The sequence below is a fragment of the Sphaeramia orbicularis genome, chromosome 3 (assembly GCF_902148855.1).
Source record: "Sphaeramia orbicularis chromosome 3, fSphaOr1.1, whole genome shotgun sequence".
NCBI classification, from domain to species: Eukaryota; Metazoa; Chordata; class Actinopteri; order Kurtiformes; family Apogonidae; genus Sphaeramia; species Sphaeramia orbicularis.
In genome coordinates, this window is record NC_043959.1 from 35,151,211 (window position 1) to 35,179,124 (window position 27,914).

General features: G+C 38.6%; 1 protein-coding gene across 3 annotated transcripts; it reads left to right on the top strand.

The window, feature by feature from the left end:
- Positions 1-187: 187 nt before the first annotated feature.
- LOC115411378 (enhancer of mRNA-decapping protein 3) lies at positions 188-27,914 on the top strand. 3 transcript variants are annotated; one of them, XM_030123499.1, is made up of 7 exons: positions 188-266; positions 681-856; positions 2,986-3,176; positions 13,474-13,836; positions 22,262-22,415; positions 25,654-25,871; positions 26,240-27,914. In XM_030123499.1, the coding sequence occupies exons 2-7, from the start codon at positions 693-695 to the stop codon at positions 26,572-26,574; spliced, it is 1,425 nt and encodes a 474-aa protein (XP_029979359.1). In that variant the 5' UTR covers positions 188-266; positions 681-692; the 3' UTR covers positions 26,575-27,914. The 3 variants fall into 3 exon arrangements, with proteins under 3 accessions (XP_029979359.1, XP_029979353.1, XP_029979365.1); XM_030123493.1 differs by having other exon boundaries at positions 195-266; positions 678-856; XM_030123505.1 differs by having other exon boundaries at positions 218-266; positions 667-856.

Consider the following 27,914-nt stretch of genomic DNA (forward strand, 5'->3'; position numbering starts at 1 on the left):
TTTGAACACTTTAATCCTGAAAAGGGTGGACTTTAGTTAAAAGTTGAACTCATATATGATCCGCACATCATTCTGAACTTTGAACACTTAAATCCTGAAAAGGGTGGACTTTAGTTAAAAGCTGAACTCATATATGATCCGCTTAAAAAACATAACAACAAACCCACGTGGGAGAAAGCGGAAGTGACGTAACGGGTCAACACGGAAAAAGTCACACAAAACAGCTGGAGAGTTCTGTGACATTGGACTGCACATTTGTCGATAAGGTAAAGAAACTGAACACGTTTAGAATACGTTGCGTTTTTTTTTTTTTTAAAGTAGTTTATCCAGGTCACAAGATAACGACAGTATGAAAAATAATATGAAAACAGTACAGGCTGCTAGCTAAAGCGATGCTATGGTTAGCTTACATCGCCGTGACTGTTAACAGGTAAATGCTGTGACTTAATTTACCATTAGTGTCACATATGAACATTATGATAAGAGTTATTTTCCTTTTAATTCTCTTTTAGTAACACGAAAAAAGAATGGTGTTTGCTGAGGAGCTAATTGCTTCGGTGTAGCTAACAATTATCCAACAGCCCGACAATAACAGCTACAGTTTTTGCGGAATTTGTTTCATGTAATACTGTAAAACTGCTACATACCGATGACCGTGTTGTTTTGTTTTCTCTCAGCAGAAGCAGAGCAGAATGGCCACGTCCTGGGTGGGTAGTGTTGTGTCTATAAACTGTGGACCGACTTTGGGGGTCTATCAGGGAGAAGTGTCCTCTGTGGATCAGACCAGCCAGACCATCTCCCTAAGACAGCCCTACCACAACGGGCTCAGGTGTCCTGTTCCTGAGGTCACTGTCAGGTAAAAAGATGCGAAAAAAGGCTTTTATTCTGATCTGGCATTAATATCCGATCACATACGGACAGCTCTAATGCCTGGTGTGAACACAGGCAGAAGATAGAGAGGATGTTTACATATTATATTATACATATTGTTATATTTAATTTCACTATCATTCTGAATTTGACCAGTGACATATAAACAGTATATACGGTTCCTTTTCAAGCTGGTGCATAACATGGAATAAACATTATTTTCAGGGGTATGCACCACTGCATTTAAACAGGAATATTAGTGCAATATTCAATTTGGTTAGAAATATATGTTGCTTGTTAGGAATTTTCTGAGATAAGGCAAGAAACTGAATATTGTCTGCATGTAAATATTGTCACTGAGGACACATTCAGAACTGATTACTCAGAATGCATTTGGAAGTAACTTGGGACACGTGTCCAGATTCAGTATGACGTGTGAACACAAATATGTCCTTGATGGACTCAGCTGACATTGTCTGTGCAAGGGAAACACAACGTGACAGCAACATAATACAAAGATGTAGTTTGGTGTGTATAGTGCTGCCTGAGCTTACTCTGCCAATTTTTTCCTCCTAGAGCAGGGGTGTCCAAACCCGGTCCTCAAGGGCCAGTGATCCTGCATGTTTGCACACCTGGTTCAATTAATGATAAGCTCATCATCATGCTCTGCAGAAGCCTGATAACGATGTAATGGCCTCCAGGTGTCCTGCAAGAGGGAAATGTCTAAAACATGCAGGATACTGGCCCTCGAGGACTGGATTAGGACACCTCTGTAAAATATAATATATATATTATTTCGTTGCCTTATATGTCTACATTATAAAACAATCACTGGTTTTTAACATGTGGCCAAGAACAACAGATGAAATTAGCCCTGTTGGCTAACACTGGCTAATTTACAGTTTCTTCTGTGTTTGTTGACTAATGAGTGGAGTCCCTTTCAAATAAAGCAATAAATAAAAATACAGCGGAAAGGTCAAAGTTGCCACAGTGATATTTTAAGGTGTGCAGAGAAGAGCCTCACCTCATGTGGTATGTGACAGGCCAGAAAAAAAAAAAAAAACTCTTTCAGTAACTCAAACAAATATTACAAGTTTAGTCTGTTGAGTTTTTAAGTAAAAGCTTCCCGTATGTTTAGGCTGTAGATTAGCTCCTTTATTTGCAAATTGAATGAAGACATCAGATTTCATCATCAGTGAACACTCAAAACACATCTGGGGATGCATTTTGATGCCAGTTGTGAGCAGACACACTTTTTTGTGTCAGGATAGATGTTAATGCAAGGTCTGAATAGGGCCACAGTTACTGATCTAGCTCATCAAACTGGAATGAACTGATTTACTCTGTTCTGCTTATGTAGTGCTTTAACTCTCCACCAACAGGTGAAACTCTGCAGTTAATCCCTTGAATCATTTCCATTACAAGGCTCAGTATTTGCATGAATGATGTTTTTAACCATCTAGTGTGGCCAAAATCACATATTCTGATATAAATGATTCAATTCTTTTTATTTCAGGTCAGTTAAATTCATACTTTATTCCAGACTCATAAAATGGCTCTCAACTCATATCCAGATGATGCTACTTGTCTAATTTTGAGCATTTTCTGTAATCAATAAAATGAAAAGATTTTTTATCACCTTTTGAGTACCCTACAATTAAATTTATTTTGTGTTAATGTAACAAAATATAATTTAAAGTGAGTAGTAAAATAATACTCAATATAAATATATAAAATATGGCAAGTAAACAAAACACTACATATATCATGTAGAAGATCACAAAACATCATTCAAGTGATCGCAAGTATGTCTGTAGTATGGTTTGCGACACAAGGAAAGAAACAATGACTCATCATCACACAGAATGTACTACAGCATTACGCAGCCCTACTGTTGGCAAATATAGTTTATTTTTGTATCTGAGCTTCTCGATGTTGTAAGTCCTCAAATCAAGTCTGCTGAAGTCTATTGAATCAGTTTATCAGCTTAAACTTGTATTCAAAGCACCAACATGCAGTTACACTGTGACTGTGACTGTGGATGGTAGGAGCCTGTCCAAGAATTTGTGATTGGATGTACTTTGTATTGCAAGAACGTATTTTTTCCTTCTTCAGTGCCATGGATATTAAAGAATTGAAGTTCGTAGATATCCAGAATGCTGTCACAAAGTCCACGTCTGGTCAGAGAACTGCAACAGAAGTCACTTCTCTACACACAGGACGACAAAATAATAGGAGCTCCCTCCCATCATTTCCAAGCAGCAGCTCCAATCCTGGCACAGCGCCAATCACCATCCTACGTAGAGGTAGGTAGTTAGTAGTTAGCAGTTTTTCTTTTTAAACTTGGTGAATACCTCATCCGTTGGGAATAGGGATGTAACTATTACCGGTATAACGATAAACCGTGGTAAAATCACAGACGGTTAATGTTACTGTTTAAATTCTAATTATCATGATAACCGTGTTTGATTACCGCACTTTTAGGGGAAGAAACCCTATTTAAGATCTGCTTTTATGTCAAATATTTGAGTATAGTTTTAATTTATTACAATTTTAATTTTATATACCTAATATTTGAAACCAATATTCACTTTTAAAGTCTTTGAAAAGGTTAGTTAAACATCTGTGTGTTATTTATGCAATAAATTATATACATTTTTCAAATCGGATTTGATTTTTTTTTTTGTGTTTTCTGTCCTTTAATGTTGATATAGTAGGTTAAAGTGAAAAAAATAATAGACAGATGATATAGATGAAGTTGTGCTGAAAAAACAGATACCAAACATGGGTATAGTAAACATTTGTTTAAATAGTATATAAAGGCAAAATCAAAAGTACTGAAAAACCCACAAAAAAGGCTCAGACCACTAAGGGTTAATACTTGAACGTTTCTGCCAAGAGAAAATACATTGTGCCAATTATTTTATTTGGTTTTTTTGTTGTTGTTTTTTTTAATACAACTTGGTTAAATTATTTCAGTGTGTGTATAAGTACTTTTTGAACATTTTGAGCACAATTTCAACAATACCACGATAATAATGATAACCGTGATAATTTTGGTCACAATAACCCTGATATGAAACTTTCATATCGTTACATCCCTAGTTGGGAACAGCTTTATTTGCTGGTCATTTTGCCAAAATATATGTAGCATACTATATGTGTTTAGTGAACCATGATTCCACTACAGGGTGAGTCAGAAAAAAACGCTCTTTTCATTTAAAGAAATTGTACCACTGAAATGGAAATGCTTATTTTTCTTTTGATTATACAGTCATATTGATGTGGTTATTGAGCATGTCTGGCGATTGAATCATTGATTTATGGCATAGCATAACAGAGGGAATGTCCATTGTTTATTGTGCACCGAAATATCTGCCAACACAGTTTATGCCACCGTGAATGAAATTGAAATTGTCAACCATTACAGCATGTTTACTCGCCATCAAAATGTTTTGTCTCCATGAAGTCGTCCGGCACGACCTTCAACCTGGCTACCATTCAGATTGACGCAAATCTGTGCTCGTTGTCGCATCTCTAACACAGCTCTTCTCGCCATTCGTGTTCGTCGTAGGGCTTGGATTTCAGCCGTGATGTGATTTCGGAGTTCCTGAAGAGTTTGTGGAACAGTCTGATACACATGGTTTTTAAGATACCCCCACAAGAAAAAATCAAGGGGGGTCAAGTCCGGGGATCTAGGTGGCCAGTCTCTCTCCTGACCCAAACAGACAACTCGATGAGGAAATAATACCTGCAATCGCTGTGGTCTTGCCATGATGAAAACTCCCTGGGCACTGTCATGTAGGCCTATGTCCTGAGTGTGAAAGCAAAGCCCCGACTCCTGTAATTGTTGTCAATTTCAAGTTTGTTCACTGTGGCATACATTGTGTTGGCAGGTATTTCAGTGCCCAATAAACAATGGACCTTCTCTCTCTTATGCAATGCAATAAATCTATGACTACATCACCAGACATGCTCAATAACCACATCAATATGACTGTATGGTCAAAAGAAAAATCAGTGTTTCCGTTTTAGCAGTACAATTTCTTTAAATGGAAAGAGCGTTTTTTCTGACTCACCCTGTACACTAGAGTAGAGGGACCATTTACCTTGTTTGCTTTGGGAAATATATGAGGAAATAGCTGTAAATGAGTATCAGTTTAAACCACCAATTCACTTACACTGCAGGTTTACTTTGTTTTGTAAATTATGTTTATGTGAGCTTCTTTTAATGGCATCAGTGGCAGAGGGTAGGAAAATTCTTGATTCTAAGATGCGTCATGGTGCCAACTTCTGCATCAGTGCAGTAAATCAATACACGAGAATCTGCAACATAAATAAAAATTATACTGCATTAAAGCTCACTATTGATTTTTCAGCCTTAATGTGGGCAACAAAGTTTTAAAGTTACGCTGCTGCAATACCTTCAGTGAACATGTGATATCATCAGTGACATGGTAAAGTGATTACATTGTACTGTCAAGGTAGCTATGATTTTGCACAGACAGACTGAGTTACCACAGTAATTAAGTTTCACTTCTACCTGCTGCTGTTTTAAAGTTCTGCTTCAACTCATGTACATATTATCTTCTGTCTGTCATCTTTTCACTATTTCAAGTTCACAGTCTTAATATTATTTTCATCTCATGAGGCAAACGTTCACTGCAGACTTGCTTTGCTGCAGTGACAATCCCAATGCAATCAAAGTAAGAATATTCCAGTTTCTGTCACTGTAATAAACACACCAGCTGGCTTCATTACTTAAGTTGATTTGTTTCCATTAACCTTTCTGCTCATGTTGTCTTAGTGAGTTGGGTTCATGTCATCAGTTGTAGCTGCACCTCTCTTGGTTTCAGATGGTCTGGTTCTAGGTTTGGTTCTGTTGTGCGTTTTGCTCACAGGTCTGCAGGCACATACGTGTATATTGTAAAATGGAGTTTTTTTGGCTACTAATGTGCATTGTAGTAATAACAGTACCTTTAACCGCGTCCCAATATTAATTTACATCATTAGCAACATAAATTGAGACCCTGTTCATCCCACTGTTTTTGGTGGACCCCATAGTTTCAGTCATTAGTGAGAACTACTGGGTAACAGAATGTTGTTTATAATGTTTATTTCAGAAAGTGACTTTCTTAGATATGCTATTTGAAAACATTTTTTTTCCCATTTTCAGCTCTACTTATTATATTCAAAATGCACTGTCCTCAGAACGATTTGGCTTTTGTTTTGTCATGGTTACACAGACTATGAGAGGAAAATGTAATTGTTTGGAATACAGACTGTTGTAAAAAAAAAATAAATAAATTGATAAATAAATAAAGGGAAAAAGGGTTAGGGTCTTAATAACGGAATTAAGATTTACCTGTTCTAAGATTGTTTGCATTGGAAAGTAAATGTGCACTGTTATAGAAAATTGAGAATTTAGGATGTGACAATTAAGATTCATCATGACTGGTGAATTCTAATCGAAATCAAATTGTGAAGCCAGTGAAGATTCATACCGCTCGATAAATTGCAGAAGAAAACATTGTACTAAAGCCTGTGACCTTTACACTCAAGCACTGATGCTGTGAATGGGAAAGTACATTGCACTGTACAAGGAGAAGAACTTATAGCTCTTCCAATATTTTAACAGCTGTAGATTTTGATAAGTTGAGAAACCTCTACTTATTTTCAGACTTTTGCTTATTCATTGTGGCACTGTATTTCCCACTTACCCAACCACAGAACAAGACTATTGTTGCAGATTTAAAATTAGGAGTCACGCACTTACATGAGAAGAATTTACCACAGTGGTGATTCTACTGTACTCCTCTTTCAAAGACAAGAGATTGTTCATTGACTGTAGGAAATGTGCAACAAACAGTTTCACATGTTTCCCAACACTGATTTCATTTCCAGAATGGTGTCATAGATGATGAGAAAATGCAAAGTCATCTGACATCACTTTTATTTCCACATACCATTGAAATACTTAGTGAGTTAAACTATGATTTCAAAAGGTCACTTTTCCTTCCTTTTCTTTCTGTCAGAGCATGTAATATGGGGGATAATGGACAGCATGTATGCCCTTGTTTTGATTTCAATGTACACTTGCAAAACCATTCAATATTTTACAGTCCAATTTCCATAACATTTACTAGTTACATGCTCTATCTGTTGTCCATCCATCTTATATATATGTTGTTGTCTGATTGACGATTCCTCTTTATTACTTGTTGTACTCTACTCAACTCCTCTGCTGGCAGTATAGGCTAAGTCAATGAAACTTCATCAGTAACAGGTAATACATTTGGACTTAGTGGTCAAGGGGTTGTGCTATCCTTTAATGGCTTTTATTAAAATTAGGGATTTGATCATGAAATTTTTACAAAGTGTTTGACTAGTCTAAAAAGAGTACCAGTGGCCTTTTAAATTGTGTTAATGTTTAATGCATTTTATAACATCAAGAAGATGCTTTATCAATCAACCTATGACCAGTGTTCCTTTGTGGCAGATAATTACCCCTTAAATAACCAGAGTAAGACACATTTCTTGTCTTAGTTACTATAACATATTTAATATATGGTATTTTGATATTAACTGTGTCATCTTTTTGGAGCGACTCCAACTGTACTTCTAGGTTGAGCATGTGGTTTATAATAAAACGCCTAAAACTGAAACTGTAGCACATTCTAACACATTAATTTATTTTGCAGTTCAACACAAGCAATCTGGAGTCAATATGAGATAAATATGAGCCACACTAATAATAGAAACATTTGCAAAATAAGGCAAATCATTAGCACATATCTGCTGTCACATGTCATGCACTGCTGATGTTGTACTGACACGAACAGATACTGAGGAACACATCTGAGTTCTTGTGTCCCAAGTTGTAGCAGTAAAAATTAGCCTGTGCAACTCAACCTTCCTGATTAGATAAGAGTGAAAAACAGCATTTCCTCTCGTCAACATCCACTTGGCAGGAAGTCTGCTTGGATGTCTCTATGGCCTCTGCCTGAAACAGTTAAAGTCAGTTCACTTTCACACTTGGGATCACCAAACAATGGAGAAGTCAGAGGTCAGTAGAATTTGGCTGATATATAATATGTAATAATCTGCAGTCTGGTTGTAAAAATGACCCCTGCCTTTGCTACTTTTCCAGTAGAATATAAAACTCACACAATGGGAATACTGATTATAAAAAAATAATCAGGTCAAAAGAATCAGTTTATTGTGCAGTGTTCTTTGTGTGCAAGTAACGTTTGGAATTTGCAGATATAGTGTGTTCCTACTCACTATGTGGTACTAGTTTCCATTGAAAGCTTGAGCATGGGACAAAACACTGACCTGCTATGACTCCCCCCCCCCCCACTTAGATTCCCATAGCGTGCTAAACACTTGTACCAAAAGTTCCTCTTTACAATATGTGTGTGACTAAGATCAATAAACATTCCCCCTCCCATTCTGTGTCTGCTCCTAAAGAGAAGGTTGTGCAGAGGCCAGCTTTCGTGCCTCCGTACCCTCTTGTTCTCTCTCTCCCCGTCTCCTCTCCCTCCCCCGTTCCTGCTCAGCACAGGAAACCCGCCCCCCCCTCAACAGGAAGCCATGTTGTCCCAGTGTGCTCGGAAGGCCAAAGCGATATCAATTGTGGAAGCAATGTTTACTTTTTGAGTTTTTATTTTAATCTGGAGCTCACAGACTGGTGGCCAGGGAGTGAATGCCCAAATTGCATGGGGCCAAAGTGCTGAGTGGCTTGGGCAGGGCCGTCCTTTCACACGCAATGCCAGGCTCCCAAGAAGCTCCAGGCCACAGAGAGGAGAAAGCAGGGTGGGCCATTGCTTACACAAGATCAGGGATTCCAGAAATGGTTTCTGAATATCTGCCATTGATCTTTCTGGGAGAGTAGAATGGGAGGATGGGACTTTAGAACTGGTTTTGTGAATGATGCATAGGCCGCTAGAACCAAAGCCGAACTTCATTAGACCCAAACAGATCTCATTAAAACAGCTGCCCTTATGAAAACCATTCCCAGAACCAGCGTCTCTGTATGGAGGGAAATGATCTGCAACCTTGTTTTTTTCCCCACACGCTTCATATATCTTTCAAAACTGTTAAAGTACATACAACAAGGAAAGTTTATGTGTTTCTGTGAACGGAGTGAAGCTGTGGAACAGCTTGAGTGTGGAGCTCAATGGATGTCCAAACATGAAACTAGGGATGCACCGATTCCGATACGAGTATCGGGTATTGGCTCCGATACTCAGTGTGTGTACTCGTATTTGTACTCTTAAAAGTAATCCGATACAAATCCACCGATACCACTTACGGCCGTGTGACATTCACAGTTTAGTGCTGCAGATACGAGGCGGTGGAATAATGTGTGGGGAGTGTGAAGAAATAAATGATGGTGAAAAAAGTAGCGCTGACTACAAGTAACGTTAAAGACGCAGATACGGACGCAGCATTCTGTCCGTCCTCTGCATACATTCCATCATTTTACAGGTGCCGGTGGATGCATACCCAGATGGAGAGGGGTACGGAGCGGTGCGGACCACCGCCAGCAGAAGTGAAAAGGAAATTTATGGCTCATTTCTCTTTTCTCTACCTGCTGAAGCTTCACTTTTAAACCTTACCAGCGAAAATGCTGCAATATTAATATCACATTAGTGTTGCCTCTGTCGTCTCCATGTTTGTTATTACTGACTCTCTTCTTCTCAAGAACTTTACTCTTCTTTGTGGTATTTGTCCAGTATGGTTAATTCAGAGCGGTGCCCCCTGGTGGATTAATTGACAAACGCTCACTCCAACACATTAAATGTCAGTAGCAGCACCTTGTTCCAGTCAGACTAATGACAACGACAACAAAGCACATTTACAAAAGGAACTAAGAACTGGAATGGGATTATTAAGTACTCGTATCGGTACTCGGTATCAGCAAGTACTCAAATGTAAGTACTCGTACTTGTACTCGGTCTGGAAAAAAGTGGTATCGGTGCATCCCTACATGAAACAGTTTGAAAAGGAATACAGAAATAATATTTTCAAGACATATAGAGCTGAAGGTGTTTGATTGTCACTGGAGGTCAATTTCTTTGCCCTGTGTTCTTTTTACTTGAATGTATGTTTGTATGTTTATTCGTGTATCTGCATGTCATATAGGTATATACAGTATGTATGGATGTGTATATGTGTGTATGTATATATTTGTGGGCCCAAACACATGTTTACTTCTTCCCACTCCTTTTGGAGTGTATAGAGAAGTTGTATTTCTGGTTTTCTATTATTTTATTGTCTTTATTGATCAGTTGATTGAGTTCTCCTTCTGCCTACATGGTAAAAACATAATGTGCTGCACACTAATACCCCTCTGCCCGAATGGATGGACAGACGGATGGACGGACGGACAGACAGACGACAAAACAATTACAATAGCCTTTTGGCAAGTCGTCCGAGGGGTAAAAATGACTAAAATACAAATGAATTCCAAACTTTTTGGAAGAATTTGTTATGTCAAGATTTTTTCTGGTATTAACTAAAGTGTCTAAGCAGTTTTGCACATCACTAAAGCTGCAAAACAGCTGCAGAGAAAGGATACCATATTAACCCAAAAAGTCTTTCCTTTTTAATTTCAGTCATTTATTATTCACAAAATAGCAATTATGTGTTGATATCTTCAATGAGCACATTTGTTCAGTTTCTTTCAACTATTTTCTATATATTGTAATTTTATTTGTCCAGTCATGCAAAAATGCATTACGTTTCTTTTCACATGGTTCTCCATACTCATACAGGTCACCTCAGTAACTTACTTTTTATGGTAGTAAGTTAGTCTGAACAGAAACAGTTCTGTGTCAGACTACTTGTTATTCATTAGATCGTTTGACTTGGAGGCTCGGCTGGTTCATTCAGATTTTCAATTCATAGCATGACGGAACACTTCCTTGTAAATAATGACATTATTGGCTTGTGGTAACACAGACGCTAGCTTTCATTACTGTTCACACAACAGGAGCACACTGTCCAAACAACCTCAACACCTTTTTCCCAGTACGTGAATTAACTCTCAGTAGTGTTTCTCTTGGCAGGTATAATTGACTGTAATAGATAAATTGGTTAAAAGTGAGGAGACAAAAATTGAGGATATTATTAAAGTACAGTGATATATTTAGGGTATATTGCACTGCAGTAAAGATCAGTCGTGCCCGTCACTGTGATGGCAGTGGTTACAAGGCTGTCTGGTGAAATTGAGTCAGGTCTCACGTTAGCTTATAGTGGGTTAGTGTCTTTGTATCAGTACCAGTATACTATGACGGAGCCTCCCAGTGTCTTGCGTGAGAGAGTCCAAAGTACCTTAGCTGTCACAGTGACAGTAGCGTGCGACTGTGCCTCTCTGTCTCCTGGTTAGCGTGAGAGCCTAGGATGGTTGGGGTTGAAGGCCAGGTTTTTCCAGTTTTTCTTTTTTTTTTTTTTTTTTTGTTCTCAGTTCATTTTGTTTTTTTGTTTGTGCTTGCATGTATGCAAACTTTATTGAGAAGCACCCACAACTTTTTTCTGTGTTTTTTTGTGTCAGCGGTATCTTGTTCTCAGCGGGGTATAGTTATAGTAACTAGCATGAGACGGAAAGAAAGTTATCCGTCAGAGTTGCACGAGATGAAAGGAGCTATGAGCATCCAGTCAGAATCTGAAACTGCAGAGTGTGGGAGCTTATTGTGTATGGATTACAACATTTACAACAATGTGTAGTTTGACCGCTCAAAGTTTATTTTAGAGGATGTTAAGATGCAGGCATGGCTGAGAGATGTCATACTTGTTTTATGTCACGGTACATCTATGACTTCTACTCTTAACTGTAATTAATAACATTAAAAACTGTATTTGATCCATTGAGTGCTTCTTTAACTCTGAAGTATTTAGCCTATGCCTTATTGTTTTGTATATCTCAATGTGATGTAATTTATGCCAAAATATTGCCCTAATGACAGTGAATGCATATACATTTATATCTACTGTATGTCATGATCTACTTTGTACCCTTGAATTAATCCATCCATCCATCCATTATCATCCGCTTATCCGGGGCCGAGTCGCGGGGGCAACAGTCTAAGCAGAGATGCCCAGACTTCCCTCTCCCCAGACACCTCCTCCAGCTCTTCCGGGGGGACCCTGAGGTGTTCCCAGGCCAGCCGAGAGACATAGTCTCTCCAACGTGTCCTAGGTCTTCCCCGGGGCCTCCTCCCGGCGGGACATGCCTGGAACACCTCCTTGGTGGCAGGGCACCGGGGGTGGATGAGATTCACCCTGAGTACCTTAAGTCTCTGGATGCACAGGGACTGTCTTGGTTGACACGTCTCTGTAATATCACGTGGCAGTCGGGGACAGTACCTCTGGATTGGCAGACCGGGGTGGTGGTCCTCCTTTTTAAGAAGGGGGACCAGAGGATGTGCTCCAGCCACAGGGGGATCACACTCCTCAGCCTCCCAGGGAAAGTCTATTCCAGGGTACTAGAGAGGAAGATCTGACCAGTAGTCGAACCTCAGATCCAGGAGGAACAATGCGGTTTTCATCCCAGTTGCGGAACACTGGACCAGCTCTACACTCTCCACCGGCTGCTCGAGGGTTCATGGGAGTTCGCCCAAACAATCCATGTGCTTTGTGGATTTGGAGAAGGCGTTCGACCGTGTCCCTCATGGTATCCTGTGGGGGGGTGCTTCAGGAGTATGGGTTCCGGGGACCTCTTCTAAGGGCAGTCCAGTCCTTGTATGACTGAAGCAGGAGCCTGGTTCGCTTTGCCAGCAGTAAGTCAGAGCTGTTCCAGGTGCATGTTGGACTCCGGCAGGGCTGTCCTTGAATTAATTATTTTTGCAATTTCTGCAACAGGTGCAATACAAATTTGAAACATTTTTAAAAAAAAATATAGAATGAAATTACCATTTTCTTCTAAGGTTTCTCTATTTTCCCACAATGTATTCAAAAAACCTCAATGTTTCTAGTGTACATGAACTCATATTGTCATATCATACAGACCTGTGTGCAAAATGTTTAGAAGGTAGAGATGTAATAGATCAACTGAGATAGGAGGATAATGTCAGTCACTAAACTTTCCCTTTTTTTAAGTGCTATGGATATGCTCCTAACATTTTCAAAGTTTGTATTTTGAGATTGGTGATATTTTTTCTGTCGAGACATGTAGACAGTAAGTCAAATCAAATTAAATTTTATTAGCTCCAAATCACAGCAAAAGTTATCTCATCACACTTTACATTTAGAGCTGATCAAGCCCAGACTTTTAATAATCCAATTCACAGACACCCAACAGAATCCTCCAGGAGCAAGCACTTGATGACAGTGAAAAACCACCTTTTAATAGGCAGAAACCTCAAACTAGTAGTGGTCCATCTGTGGATACCACTCATATTAAGGCCTCACTAGCACCGTTGTCTCTTCGAACATTTGGTGTCATGGAAGTTTCATCAAATCTAAAAATAAAATTGTTGTAGCACAGCAAAGTAGCAGATTGTGGTCACTACTGCTCAAATTCTGATGTGCAACTTATGTGCAGTTTTACATGTTATGAAATATCTCTCTCTAACATCTTAATCTCTGTGTTTTCTCCAGTGCCTACAGGGTCTTCTAACAGCAGGGGAGGGACACAAGCCACACACAGGAAGAACAGTGTGAGGAACGGAGGTGCTGGATGGACAATGAGGCCAAAAGATGACGAGTGCTTTGGAGATGGCACTGATGAGGACTTGGATACAGACTTTGATTTTGAGGGAAACCTTGCTTTGTTTGACAAGGCTGCCGTCTTCTCCCAAATTGAAGAGAAAAATGGCAACAGCAACAGGGCACATCATCACAATTCACATGCAGAACAGAAGCACCCGTCCTATCGCCACGATGAGAATATTCTGGAGTCCAAACCTGTCACATACCGACAGATCACTGTACCCCAGCATAGGGGCAAAGAGTACTGTACTGGTGAGAACAAAATGCATGTGTATATTCACATACATACATTAAGGAACCATTTAAATACTTATTTTGATTCTTTCTTGGTTTATTGGTGATTCTTAATCTTGCTTTCTATGTGTGGTAGTTGGGAAGCATGATTTAGTTAAAAATTAATTTTGCAAGTATTGTGGGCATGTTTTGTACATCTCTCAGCTCAGTGTAACTGATTCCAAAATATCACCACACTACAGGGTGTCTGTTTGTTACAATATTTTTACAAAAATGCATAAAGTTGAAGCATTAGCAGACATTTTAGGGAGGGTGGCTTTGAGCTGAAATGCCTAGGTTCAGTTATCATCCAGAAGCATTTGTTCTGCTTAGCTGAACAGAATCCCGCAAAGAACGCCGTTTGTCACTGTGGATTATCCCAAATTATGGAGAACAAGGCAACAAATTGGTATTTAGAAATAGTGAAAATGAAATATTTTGCAATTTTCCAAACTTACATGTAATATAAAATGTGTTGTTTTTACTGGAGAAATGTTTGATATAATTGTGTCTCTTCAGTGTCAATGAAAGGTAGGCTACATCATCAAAATAGATCTGAAGTGAATAATTTTCAATGAGTTAAGCGGAAAATATAATAAGTGTCTGTAAATAAGGCTCTATGAGGTTCTGTATGAACAATTTACCGTTTTTTGACTTCTGAACATTCTTTTAGGTACCAAGGCTATTTATGAGTGGTCCAGACCTGCTGTCATTTTTCACAGAATCATCACATAGTTCATTACTTTGAAGGTATTTAGAGTTTGAAACCTGCTATATTTTGTAATTTATTGGCTATTTGTTTCAGTTTGACACAGCTGGTGACACGTTTATGCCGGTCATTTATACCGTTTATTAAAGTGTGTGCTGAATCTGACATGGCACACTTGTACCATCTTTCCAAAAAGTAAGAGAAAGTTCACGAATGAATATGGAAGTGTTCTTGTGTGAGGGTTTGAGCATCTTTTCTGAGGGGGAAATGGCGCAGGATTGTATGTATTCTCTCTTTGGGACACTTTATCAGTGTGCATGTCAGCTGTGTGGACACAGTGTTTGTTTTGGACAGAGTAGTTCTTCCCAGCTTGTGTAATCCTCAACATGACATACCACCTGTTTATCTAATAACACTGGTTTTATCCTTTTTTAGTGATGGTTACCTGGCTGTGGAAAAGTTACTTACGGGAAGGTCAATTACTTCTCTTATGTCTTTTAAAAATTGATTGTAGAACTCAGGAGACAAGTTGAACTATTTTACACTTGAAATAGAGCACGAAAGAAGCTCCTGGTGAGGAATGTGCTGCAGGGACTCTTTCCATTGAACAAACAGAGAAAAACAACATGCACCATGAAGAGGGGCTCACAGTGGACTCAACGCTTGGGGCACCATGGGTCAGGATTACTGCATTGCATATAACTGTTTACTGTTCGTAATGGAGAAGACTTTTGAACCCCACCACCAACACGCACACTCACACTGATAGTTGTACAAACACACACATACCTTACCTTCATCAGGCTCACCTTAGGAAGATGTGTGTTACATAACTGAATACTTTCACAAGATAAGCAAATAGCATGTTAGTACACACCCCAGAGTCCAATGTGTGAGAGAAGTGGATCAGTCTCATCTGGGTCTGTTGGAGCTGTTGGTGAAGAACTGAAGGAAGGGCTGAGTGGTCTGTCAGTGTGGAGAGGAGTTGTACTTGGAAAACAGAGGCCAAACTCCAACATGCTGTGGCTATAAGGCAGGGTAGTTCACAGAACTATGAAAACAAATGTTTGTTGAGGAGACGAGACCATTTGTCACAGTACTCCTCTTCTTTCGGCTGACATGGTTGTGAATCTTTATTACAAAATTATTAGTCTTTTCGTTTTTGAGGTCACAGCATAATAGGTGTAATAGTGTGAAAGTACAAATACAAAACAGTACATTAAGTTGATGAACTACTGTGTGTATTTCATCACTAAATGATGAATTGATTGCAGCGACACAGCAGAGTTCAGTAGGAGCAGCTGTCTAACATTGAGCAGACAGCTGCCAAGCAATGCCTCCATTCTCACTGTGCAGGCAGATCTACTTCCCAGGACTGTCATCATAATCCCCATCCTCTGCACTCTGTAATTAGCATGCCGCCGTACAGCCTTACATAAACAGCACCTCTCAAGAGGAACAAACCACAGTGCTGTTGACCTGGAATCTTTGCCAGTAAACAAATAAATCAACAATGAGAGAAAAAAGACAAGTAAAACAAATTGCCCAGTCTTATGTTGGTTGCTATAACACACTGTCTCGGGGTATTGGAAAGTCTTTTTTCCATCCACTATTGTTTATTGTAAAGGTTGTTGTCTGAATACGTTTAGTTCTGCAATTGTCTTGCTTTCCAGTGGTGTGATTGACTCCAGCTGCACATTAAAACCTCTCTTGTGTAAACTTGAACAGGGTGCAACACAAACCATACCAAGTGACCTCTTAAATAGTTTTCCATTTTTTAAATATTGTATCACATCAGAGTAAAGGAGGATGCAAAAGTCTCAGATCATGTGATCCAGTGACTCAGTGGAACCTGATCAAGGACATGTGATAGAAACATGGGATGGATGGAGTGAATCTGCGTCATCTTTCTCACGAAATGGTGTGCATGCACGTCTTTGTGTTTCAGAGGATGCACACATTGAATGCTGCTCGGGTTAGGAGATCTGTATACAGAGGTGTGACCAGAATGTCATGGGTGGGTGGGCATTTTGCTTGTTTGGGGGTGCAGAAAAATATTGTCAGGGGTCCGTGACTGTCAAACGGCATCCGTTCAGCTCTGGCAGGTTGGACAGGGCATATCACAGGGGGACAGAGCTTGTCCCTGTGGGGGGCAGATCTTGTCCTTGTCACCAGCCCCCCCTGGCCACGCCCCTGTCTGTACACCTGGTGAAAATTGTCATATTCAGACTTAAACATAAATGCTACCCAACATTATCTAAAAACAGTATTAATATTTAACCGTAGTACCCACTCTGCAAAATGCACTTTTGCCACAGAAACCCACAAAAGCAATATTTTCCTGCAGATAGTAGATAGTTTGATAAATACAATTTGGCTTTCGGAACTTTAATCTTTAAACATATTACCAAGATAATAAAAGTCAATTAATCTTCCTTGTAGATCCTCAATGAACCGGTGGCCCGTCCTACTACATCCTCATAATGCAATTCTGCAGAGTCCAAGTCATTCAACACAGCACAGAGGAATGAAGCAGCCTTGTCTAACCCTCACTCCAAGCCTTAGTCACACATGGCCCGCATCCAGCCAGCGTGTATTGCTTTCAGTCCTGTCGGGTTCCTTGTCAATGCTTGAAGGATTGCTTACAGCACAGTTTATTTTAGCGCTGCTGCATACTCACGGCTACCCGGTTTAGCTAGTTGATTGTTAAGTTTGTTTTTGCACTGCTTCATGAGTGGGTGTGTGTGTGTGTGTTTGTTGTGTGTAAATCACTACGTGTGTGAAAGCATGAGCGGAGTGTAGTGGGTGTGCGTGGTAGCGGAGGGGGGTGGTTCGGATTGCGGAATCTTCAGGAAAAGACTTATTAAAAAACTCACCTGGTGAAATATCTGAAAAATAATTAGTGCATTCTTGAGGAACTCCCACTTCCTCTAAGCTTGGCACTCAAAGCAGCAGTTTGCATGTCAAGAGGTAGTCGACGGTTGTGCACTTATAGCTGACATGAGCTCATGTTCCAGATTTCTGTTGCCCGCTGAAACATATTAACAGTCTTTGGGCAGTATCATTAAAAGAATAATGGGAGGGGAGCAGGACCAACTTAAAGATAAGTGAGAATTTCACTCGGGCACGGCATCAGCCTCTGTGTTTATGTAATTAACTTGTGTATGAGGGTGTATGTGTGTGGGTAGATGGATAGATGTGTATGTAATGTGGTTGTATGTGTGTGTCACTTTGTTGTGCACGTGTATGTTTGTGCATCTACTTGTTCTGAGTGTGTTGTGCATCAAGGTGTTAGCGAGCAAGAATGCGTGTGTGGTAGTGCATGTGTGTGTCCATGTGAATTGTGCGCACTCCAGTGAGGCCACCAAGTTCCCAGCTACCAGGCCAGAGATCTGTAGGAGGCCATTAAGGACTTAACTGCCTCCCAGCAGCTTTATTTATCAAAGGGATCCTGAGCCTTGCAGTTCCCCCAGCTTGACTTTCATTACCCTTCTAATGTGCCACAGGCAATAGACAGCTAGGGATTAGCACTGGCTCTTTAAAGGTTTCCACACACTTCAGTTTGTACAGTGATAAAAGGCTGAATTATAGTTAAGTATAGGCTAATTCAAAAAATACACAGACGGGAACAATTCTGACAAGCTTAGGTGACATGACAGGACACATGAAAATAAAGGGATTTAATAGAAAGATGGTGACTAAGCGAAGGTGAAATGCTAATGTGAATGTAGCTTTGGAAAACTTGTTGGCTGTGAGGGTAAGTTTGGATAGAGATGTAGAAGTTATTAGCAGTTATGAGTGGACTTGATCTACAGTTGTGGAAAAAATTATTAGACCATCAAAAGTCATCAAAAACAATGGTTATGCTATTAAGTACTTACTCCTGTGTGTATCATGTGACTAAAACAGACAGAAAAGAAAACATGAAATGCCTAAAAGCACTGTTTTTGGCAGTACAATGCCACAGCTATTGATGTAAGAACTGAAGTGATTTGGGTTATTATCAAGAAAACATGGAAAATGGCTAGATATCAGCTCTTAAATTAAACTCTTATGAGCTATTTTTGTTGTTATCATTATATTTGTCCAAACAAATGTACCTTTAGTTGTACCAGGCATTAAAATGAACAAGAAATTGAAGAAAACAAGGGTGGTCTAATAATTTTTTCCACGACTATACATGTAGTCACAAGGTACTGTATGTGACACATATCGTTGATGATTATTTTCTAGACAAATGCCAAAATGCATGTAATTTTTAGCACTAGCCACTGTAGTGTGGTGCATAAACATTGGCTTTCATTTTCAGTTCACTAAGTTTTAGGTAAATAGTTCTTCATTTTCTAGGATCTTTTATGTGTAGGGATTCATAAACCTGCTACTTTGGTGTTTGACATTATCATGCTAATTTGTGAAAGTGCAACAAATGGCATGCCAGTCATTTGTTTGTACAATATGTTTCCTACATTTATCTGACATGCACTATATCAAATCAAGAGTATCTGCTCCAGTTAAGGCACATTTGTAGTATGAAGGTTTTGAAGTGTGAATGAATGTGTAACCATGAAACCAGTCTCAAGCAGGGTAATTTATGGTTGATGAAAACAAAGCCCAAAACTGAAAATGGCATTGAATTTTTTAATTTTTTTTTTACTAAAATATACCTAAAAAACACATAATGAAATAAAAAATGCAGTTAACCTATGAACATTTACTAAAATGAAGTACAACTGCAGCTTAAATCAGCATACTTTTTTCTCCCTCTTGATGTAAAGAATAAAATTAGCAAAATATGGAACCATTAGTGAACAATTTTATAAATTAAAATTAATGTAATTTATTGTTTCATGCTTTATCAACTGCTATTAATCAAGGCTGTCCTCAATTACTGGAAAGACTACAACTCACTTGTCAGGTCCTTAACAATAAAATAAATAATAAATACTGTTTTTAAAAAAAATTTAATAAAAATAAAACCGAAAAATCTATTTCAAAACTATTAACATTGGTCTGGAGGTGACACTGACAGTTTGTCATGATTGTAATTCCTACTGTTAAAGTCACACAGTTGAAAACAGCATTAAGTTACTTTAAATAGAGGCCTATTTAAAAAAAAAAAAAACTATCAAGGAAAAGTAGGAATGGCTCCTCGGTCATGGTTACTAGTAGATAAGTCAACAATTTGTTTTAAGAAACTGTGCTGAATTATTGTTTAGCCCTCACACCACCATGTCTCCCTCATGTTAGTCTCACCATGGGCTGACGGGGTACAGGTGCAGGTGTTCTTATGTATATGATGTTTGTTCCCTTTTTTGTCACGCTACCCGGCCTTATATTTTGACTGAAACAGCAACCAATGTGGGGGGTCCAGACCTAATGCCGCCCTATCCCACAGCTGAAAGTTGGAGATTGGTCGGAAGTCATGTGATGGTGCGTGTGAACCCAGGGCCCAGTGGGAGTAGGCGTCACACTATGCCTGCCTCATGTTTGTCATGTTTTGTAAAGGCTGCCAATCTTGTCTTTGTTGAAGCAGACAGGGGTGACAAACAGGAGAGGAAATGGAGAATCTTCCGTGATGGGAACAGGTCAGGACGAGGAGGAAGGGATTTTTCCTCAGGGAATGGCTTCCTTGCATGAGGATCTGTGTTGCTTACACATAACTCCCACCCCCTGAGAACCTGGAAGGGTGTTTATCTGTAGGCCAGCATTTGTCCTTATCTTAGAGGTCAGGTTTCTGGGTTCTACTTCTATCTCAGCTGTTGTTTTTCAAGGTGTCCTGATGAAGATAAACGACACAATGACATAGTACTTCTCAAGATGTATTACATGTAATTTGGGTCTAATTTAGAAATCTGATCCCTTGTAGGAGTTTGAGTTGCATAAATATACACTTGCATCACAGCGAACTGAGAAACAAACAAAATGTCAGCCTGTATAATTATATAACTGCAAAAGGCTGTAATTTTAAAGTCCATTGTAAGATTTAGGAGGATATAATAGCAGAAATATAATATAATATAATATAATATAATATGTAGCATTACAATTGTGTTTAAATTAGTGTACAATTCCCAGTTTGTCCACAGTCTGCTCATAATCGACACTTGTATGAAAAAAAAGTGTTCACAAAAATGGAATCTTGATCAATATAATTTGGCTGTTTTAACAAAAACTGGATAAGCAGTGGCTTCTTCCTACTCCCTTTCAGGCACAACAGTTGTTCTTTTTTTTCTATTATTTGATTTTTTGTGTATTGTTTATTATTATTATTATTATTTTTCTATTGTTGATTTTTTATTTGTGTATTGTTTATTATTATTTTTATTTTTGTTCCATATGTTTTGTATTATGTCTGTGTCTGAAATAATCTAAAAAAGGTTTATTAGTATTCTTAGCTATAATTACACCACAAAGACAAAAGAACACTTCTAAGTAGCTCAGAGAAAAGGTTGTTAAAAAATAAAAGTCATGGGACACAAAAAATGTCCAAATCATTGAACATCCCCTGGAGCTCAGTTAAACCCATCTTTAAGAAATAGAAGTAATATGGGACATGTCTAAATCGGCCTACATCGGCCGTCATCACAAATTGAGTGACTGTGAAGAGGGGGACTGATAGGAGAGGGTGCAAAGACATTTATGACAACTATGATAGAGGTAAAAGAGGTAAAAGCTTCAGCAGCTGAAACGGGAGAAACTGGGAAAGAGTAAGCCACTGAAGGGGGAGAATATTTATGCAGCCACTCATTTTACATTATATATTTTTAATTAATTTACATTACATTGCATAAAATTTTCACTATGACATTAGAGAGGGTTTTTATAAATTCTTGTCAAAACAGCTAAAGTATTTTGACCATGATTACATTTATGAAAGCCATAGACAGGATGGATACTTTTTATAGACATGGTATATTAATGAAATATCAGTCTGCATTTAGATAGTGAATGGTCACATGACTAGCCAATGTGCAGAAAGTGAAAAAATACAGGACTTTCTTTGTATGGTGATCATTTAGATTGAGTGACGCTGAACACAGAGGGGTACTTTTTAAAACATGCAAAATAAACGTCGCTACTTTTGTTAAAAGTTTTGGTGTTCAGTGTAGGTAATGCTAATTTCAGGTTGAATATTTATATTGGAAAAAATCCACACGTGAAATAAATTGAATCAAGATTACTTAAAGTCCTCCTATTAAAAAATCAGAGTATTGTCCACAATAATTGCAATATTAATGCAGCTTTAGTGTATATATTCTTCAGCTTTTTTTAGGCTGCAGGTTTAGACAAATCCTCTCCTAAGTCAGATTCTGTTTTTTTCTCTTAAAATTAATTTGTGCTGTTCTGTCTTTCCTGTATTTAGATTAAAATTTTACAATAGGATGCAAACATTTCACACGTAAGTAACAAGCATCCTTGATTACAACACCAGTGTGTCATTGAATTAATCCGGTAATGTAGGTCATTTTTACTGTGAAGCTGCTACTGGACTTCAGATGCCATGATGGTTAATCACCATTTATCTATTAATACTGTAGTTGGATAAATTGTCTTTCTGGGGTTTAATGTTTTAAGGACTCATAATCCAGGTGTATTTTTGCTTGAACCAGACCTTTTTACATGACACTACCATACTGCCTCACACTTCTATATCTTCTTGCCGCTGTCTATTCATTTTGGATTTTTCCTTTTCAGACTCAGGGCTGGTGGTTCCCAGCATTCCCTATGAGCTTCACAAACACCTGCTGGCTGCCGCCGAGCGCTGGGGCCTGTCTCTTGAGCGCAGGCTGGAAATGATAGGTGTTTGTTCCACTCAGATGGCTCTCACTCTCCTGGGCGGACCAAACAGGTAGGGGATTTCACTGTAAGCCCTGATGTATAGAAGCAGACTTTCTTCTATTGTTTGCCGGGGGGCAAATACATTGGTCAGTTTGTATGTCTGTCTGTTTGTTTGTCTGTTTGTCTGTATGTGCTCTAGCGGTCACATTTCAAGCATTATTGATATCAAACCATGACCAAATGATTTACCATATTCTGTAGTCAACCTGGTTAGTTTTTGCCAATAGTAGGCCAAAGTACAGCTGAGATATTGGCCAAAGTTCAAAAATGGATATTTTGCCATAACTTCCGTACACATAGTATCAATTTGAAACCAAAGCCAAATTGTGCATTTTTCCATTCTGCATCTGATGGTATGCATCATGACATCGTAAGGGTCATGCCCTCGTTAGCGCTCTGGGGTCAATATTAGGGGGTCAGTTAACTCAGTTTTCTGAAATTTCAAATGGCTGTAAGATCACCAATATTCATCCGATCATAGCAAAATTTAACATGCAATATCTCTGTGCAAGTCCCTCCTCATATGCCAAATTTCACAACTCTAGGTTGCGTGACTTCCAGTTGTTGTGGTAATGTATGTAAAATTTGTTTATCATTAATAACTTCCGTTGTGCTCATTGTAGCGATTTCAATAATTGAAAATTCAATTCTCTATCCATTACCTACCTCATTTCTCATGTGTCTATATATATAGATTTTGAGTTATTGGCATCTTAAGTGACCAGGGGTCAAGCGCCTAATTAGCGTATTCAGAAAACTGCTTCTGTCTTGAAAACAAAGATGGATATGGACTAACTTTGTGTTATCAATTTATGGGGAGTCAGTTTCATTTGGTGCCAATTTTGTTGACCTTTGATGACCTTGAAAGGTCAAACTCAAGGTCATGATTTTTTTTTACCATAACTCACTCAATTTTGCAGATAGAGAAAAACGACAAGTATCAGAGTATGAAGTATGAAATTATAGGCCTAAATTCTCTTTCCAAGGCGTCCGGCAAACGCACTGCCTATGGCAGTTCCATTTGTTTATTTGATGAGGACAACGCATATGAACACTCAGTGCAAAAAGCATTACTTTGTGTAAAAAAAAAAAAAAAAAAAGTTTTGGATGCTATTTTCCATCCGCAGTCGTCAACATTTAAAGACAGACTAAACATACAAACAAGACAATACAGTATATACGACACAATTGTGTATATATTTGTACATCATACAATACATTGGTAATACAATAACTACAGTATAAAACTGCCAAGAATAACTATTGAGATGGAGCTGGAAATGAAATACATCACAGGTGTTCACAGGTTTGATTAGATTTACTGACTGCTTAAAGAGTTCCTAGAATACACGACTTTCTTAGTTCAACACAATACAGTACAGAAAGAGCTACTGTCATTTTTACAAGAATGACTAAATTTGAGTTTCAGAAAAATTATCCCATGTCATGTGTGTTGTTTTGTTGTGTCACTAATGTTTTCCAGTTTCCATGACAATCATCTTTACTCTACATGTGTTACATAGTGTTAACCTTGACCTCCCCCACACCCATCCAGGTTGAGCAGTCACACGCAGCAGGTCAAGTGCATCCTGACAGACTAACACAGCCCTCTCTGGTTCTGCTTACCTGCACCTTTATGAGCGCTTTAGTTTTATTCAAGTTCAAAGAGCCTTGGCACAGAGCTCATATAACAAACAGGTTTATTGTCTCCGGTCCTTTTATCTGTTTAGGTGTGTAATGCTTAAGTGTCTCAAATTTACACTGGAATACTGTGGGCTCGGATCAAGTTTAATTTTTGTATTGTATAGCTGGGATTAGACAATGATGTGTCTGTCATGCTGTTTCTCCGTCAGTCAAATTACATTCATCAAGTGGACTCAAGTCAAGGATCCAATTTACTTCTTTTTTAAGGCAGTAATCAATAAGTAATGGGATGTTAAGGAGGGAAAATTGTCAGTAAGCTTTTGTCAAGTACTGCACTCATCACTAGAGAGGCCGTAATGCCTTCAAAAATATAATTTCAGTGTACTCTATGTTTACGGCATATTGGAAGGGTAGTGTCCCTAAACAGCCACGTCTCTGTGTGGTTCTAGACAAAGCCTGAGTTTGCGTTGGCAGTTATTATCATCTTATTACAACATGGAATATTTCAGTTTTTCTGAGTTGCCAGTACATCGTAACTTGGCATGTTGATTTAACTTCCCAAACCATGATGCAGTCTACCAAAAGACAAGCCCATTTCCAGAAACTATAAACACTATTCCTGGTTTCACACATGATTCAGTTTGCCGAATTTCTTGTGAAAAGCTCTTCAGAAAGATGCTTTTGTATTTCAATTGCTACCCCATGGTCTCATTTAGAAAGCCCAGGGACTCAATATCATTAGCTCAAGTCATCACAGCTCAAACCCAATTAACACAATTCCCCATGTGGAAATATTCATTCATTTACTCATTTTCCAAACTGCTTAATTGTCTGGAGGGTTGTGAGAATGCTGTAGTCTGTATCAGGTACTATCAGGTGAAGGTTTACCATGGACATGTCACCAGTTCAACACTGGGCACGCGGAAACACTAAAGGTCGAAATTGTTCACACAATCAGAACCAAAGGACAAATCAATAAAAGGACCACTGGTCATGCATACTTACAAATGTACTGTTCTCTGCTTTACCTCTGAAGTGCTTTACTCTTTCTTATCTTTGCTTGATTATATGCTAAGGCGGAATAAATATATATTTTTTTTATTTATTGCATTGGTTTGTTGTCAGTAAATACATGGACATTTGTACTTTTTTATCATTAACATATTTTAACACTGACACGCTTATTTTCATACAGTATATTTAGGAATCACAAATTTTGAAAACATATGTGTTTTGCCTTTATTTTGTGTTCAACAAACCAAGAAGTCATAATGTTTGACTTGGTCTCACCAGTTTATTAGTGACCTGTTTGTATCTGATGTCTTTTGTGTGATATTTGGAGGCAAAGTTTGGTTTAGATGCAAGATTATATAATATTCAGTGTAGACTTGTACATGGTTTGACAAGATTGAGGATTGTATAGTTATGTATTTTTTCCCATATTAAGAGTTGTAGCATACATTTTAAGAAATTTGCATAGCAATTAAGAGAAGCTAGAATAATTTTTTTGTAGTTTCATATTGTAAGTAGTATATTTTATCGTCTACCAGGGGATGTTCACTGTGGTGTTTATGTTAACTTTGTCACCTGTGGAATATTTGTAGACTCACCCCAAAAAACATCCACCAGAGGCCCACTGTGGCCCTTTTGTGTGGGCCCCATGTCCAAGGAGCACAAGGCATCAGCTGTGGCCGACACTTAGCCAACCATGACGTGGAGGTTATCCTCTTTCTTCCCAATTTTGTCAAGATGCATGAATCGGTCATTAGTGAGATCAACCTCTTCTCCAGGACCAGTGGCAAGCAGGTGTCTAATGTCAGAGGTAGGACGGGCTGAATATATGTAGTTAAATATCTGTACATAGAATTTAGTGTCTGTTATTAAAACCAAGTTACAACAGATCTGTGGAAGTGTATCTGAGTCAGACTCTTAAGCAGGGGATATTTCATACAGGACTATTTGAACAGACTACCACAGACAAATGTTGCCCTCTTGTGGAGTAGGATCCGCAATCCACAAGGCATTTGGAACTAAGTACATGAGTTCTTGGTGTTTTTACCTACAACAACGTTAGCTAAAATAAGTGAAAGAGTTCCTTGGCTTTAGTTTATGATACTTCACTGCACGTGTTATTTTTAAGAACAGGCCACAACCTTTAGATTTTAATTATTTCCATTTCCTGTGCCCTAGACCTGCCTATGAGCCCCATCGACCTGGTCATCAACTGCCTGGACTGCCATGAGAACCTACTGCTGAGGGAGCAGCCCTGGTACCGGTCAGCTGCCGACTGGGCCAACCAGAACCGGGCTCCAGTCCTAAGTATCGACCCCCCAGTCAGTGAACAGGATCAGACCGTCGAGGCAAAGTGGACTCTGTCTTTGGGTCTTCCTCTGCCTTTGGTGGAGAGAGAGAGCAGACTTTACCTGTGTGACATTGGCATCCCCAATTTGGTTTTTCAGGAAGTTGGAATCAGCTACCATTCGCCCTTCGGATGTAAATTTGTCGTCCCTCTGCACCCGGTATAAAAGAGTATCTACTGACTTCTCTTGTACTGGGTAGATGGATTGAATGTTCTGTTTAGTATGCCTTTGTGTAGCAATAACTTAAGAGCATCCATATGACCAAAACAATATGTTACAAGTCCATGCTATGTTGGGAAACATTGTCTGACCATGCATATGTTGATGGTTTCCCTCTTACCTACTGGAAACTCCCAGGGGTTCTCTTCAGTTGCGTGTGACACCTCTTGTTTTCTAGAGGGAAAGGTTTCCTGTTCATTGGTGTGTTTTGATAAGGGCTCTGCCACGGTGCGAATATGTTTACAAAACGCTGACCACTATGGGCCTATCTGCGACCCCTGACTCTGTGGTCAGTCACAGCACCAGAGACACAGTTCCTGTTTCCTCCTTTAGATTACATGTGGAATCTGGTCTGGACCCCTCGACCCAGAGCACAGCTTAGTCTAAAACTTGCTGCCAACCCAAATTTGCCATTCATCCTTAATGTTTATTTTTGATTAATGCAGTTTTTTTTTGTTTTTTTTTATTCAAACATGTTTAATAGTTGATGTAGCATGTGACACTTACAAGGTGATATTGCACAGAATTTATATTTGTAGCAGTTTTTAATACATCTCAGGAATAATGTGTAAAAATTGAGCTACTTTATTTTTTACATTGTTGTACTCTTTATATGATGGTGTTTTATTTGTAACTGACACTAAAAATTAAAGATTATCAAAAGAACATTGTTATGCATTTCTGAAAGCCTGCAGATTGACAGAACCTTGATGACCTTGATAAAAAAATATGCAGTATTAGACTAATTTCCAGTACGTTATGTGTGGCATAATGATGTTATTTGAACTCTTAACTTCCTCTGTCTTGTCTAAGCTTGGGGTCAACAAAATGTCAACTATAAAACGTGAAGAAACTTTTTTTTTTTTAAGACTGGCAACTATGTTCTATTGCAGGAAATACAGTTTTACTAGAAACATCCACCCCATAAGGTTACAAGATGTTTACTAATTGAAACTGATTTCAAATCCATGTTGTGCATTTAATGGTTATGTAATTTTCAATAGTGGTCCCAAAACACATTTAAGTTTACATTTTTGTCCTTGTATGTGTTATCAAAGATTTTGAAAGTCAGTGGCAGTATCCATTGTGCAAAAAAAAGTGTAAGATGGGGAGAGATTACCATGAAAAGTTTCTTTTACAGCAGCCCTTTTGAAGAAATCTGAGATTGTGATTTTTATTTCCCAAGAGCTAAAAAGGATAAAGATATGCAATAAAGATATGGAAAATGATTTCTGTGTGCTAAACTGAGAGATGCGTTCTTGAAAATAAAAGTTATTTCAACATTT

Bases quoted from the DNA above. Each gene is read 5' to 3' on its own strand.
- LOC115411378 (XM_030123499.1), top strand. From the start codon at position 693: ATGGCCACGTCCTGGGTGGGTAGTGTTGTGTCTATAAACTGTGGACCG. The intron at 3,177-13,473 runs GTAGGTAGTTAG...TGTTTTCTCCAG, and splicing joins AATCACCATCCTACGTAGAG to TGCCTACAGGGTCTTCTAAC. The intron at 13,837-22,261 runs GTGAGAACAAAA...TTTCCTTTTCAG, and splicing joins GGGCAAAGAGTACTGTACTG to ACTCAGGGCTGGTGGTTCCC.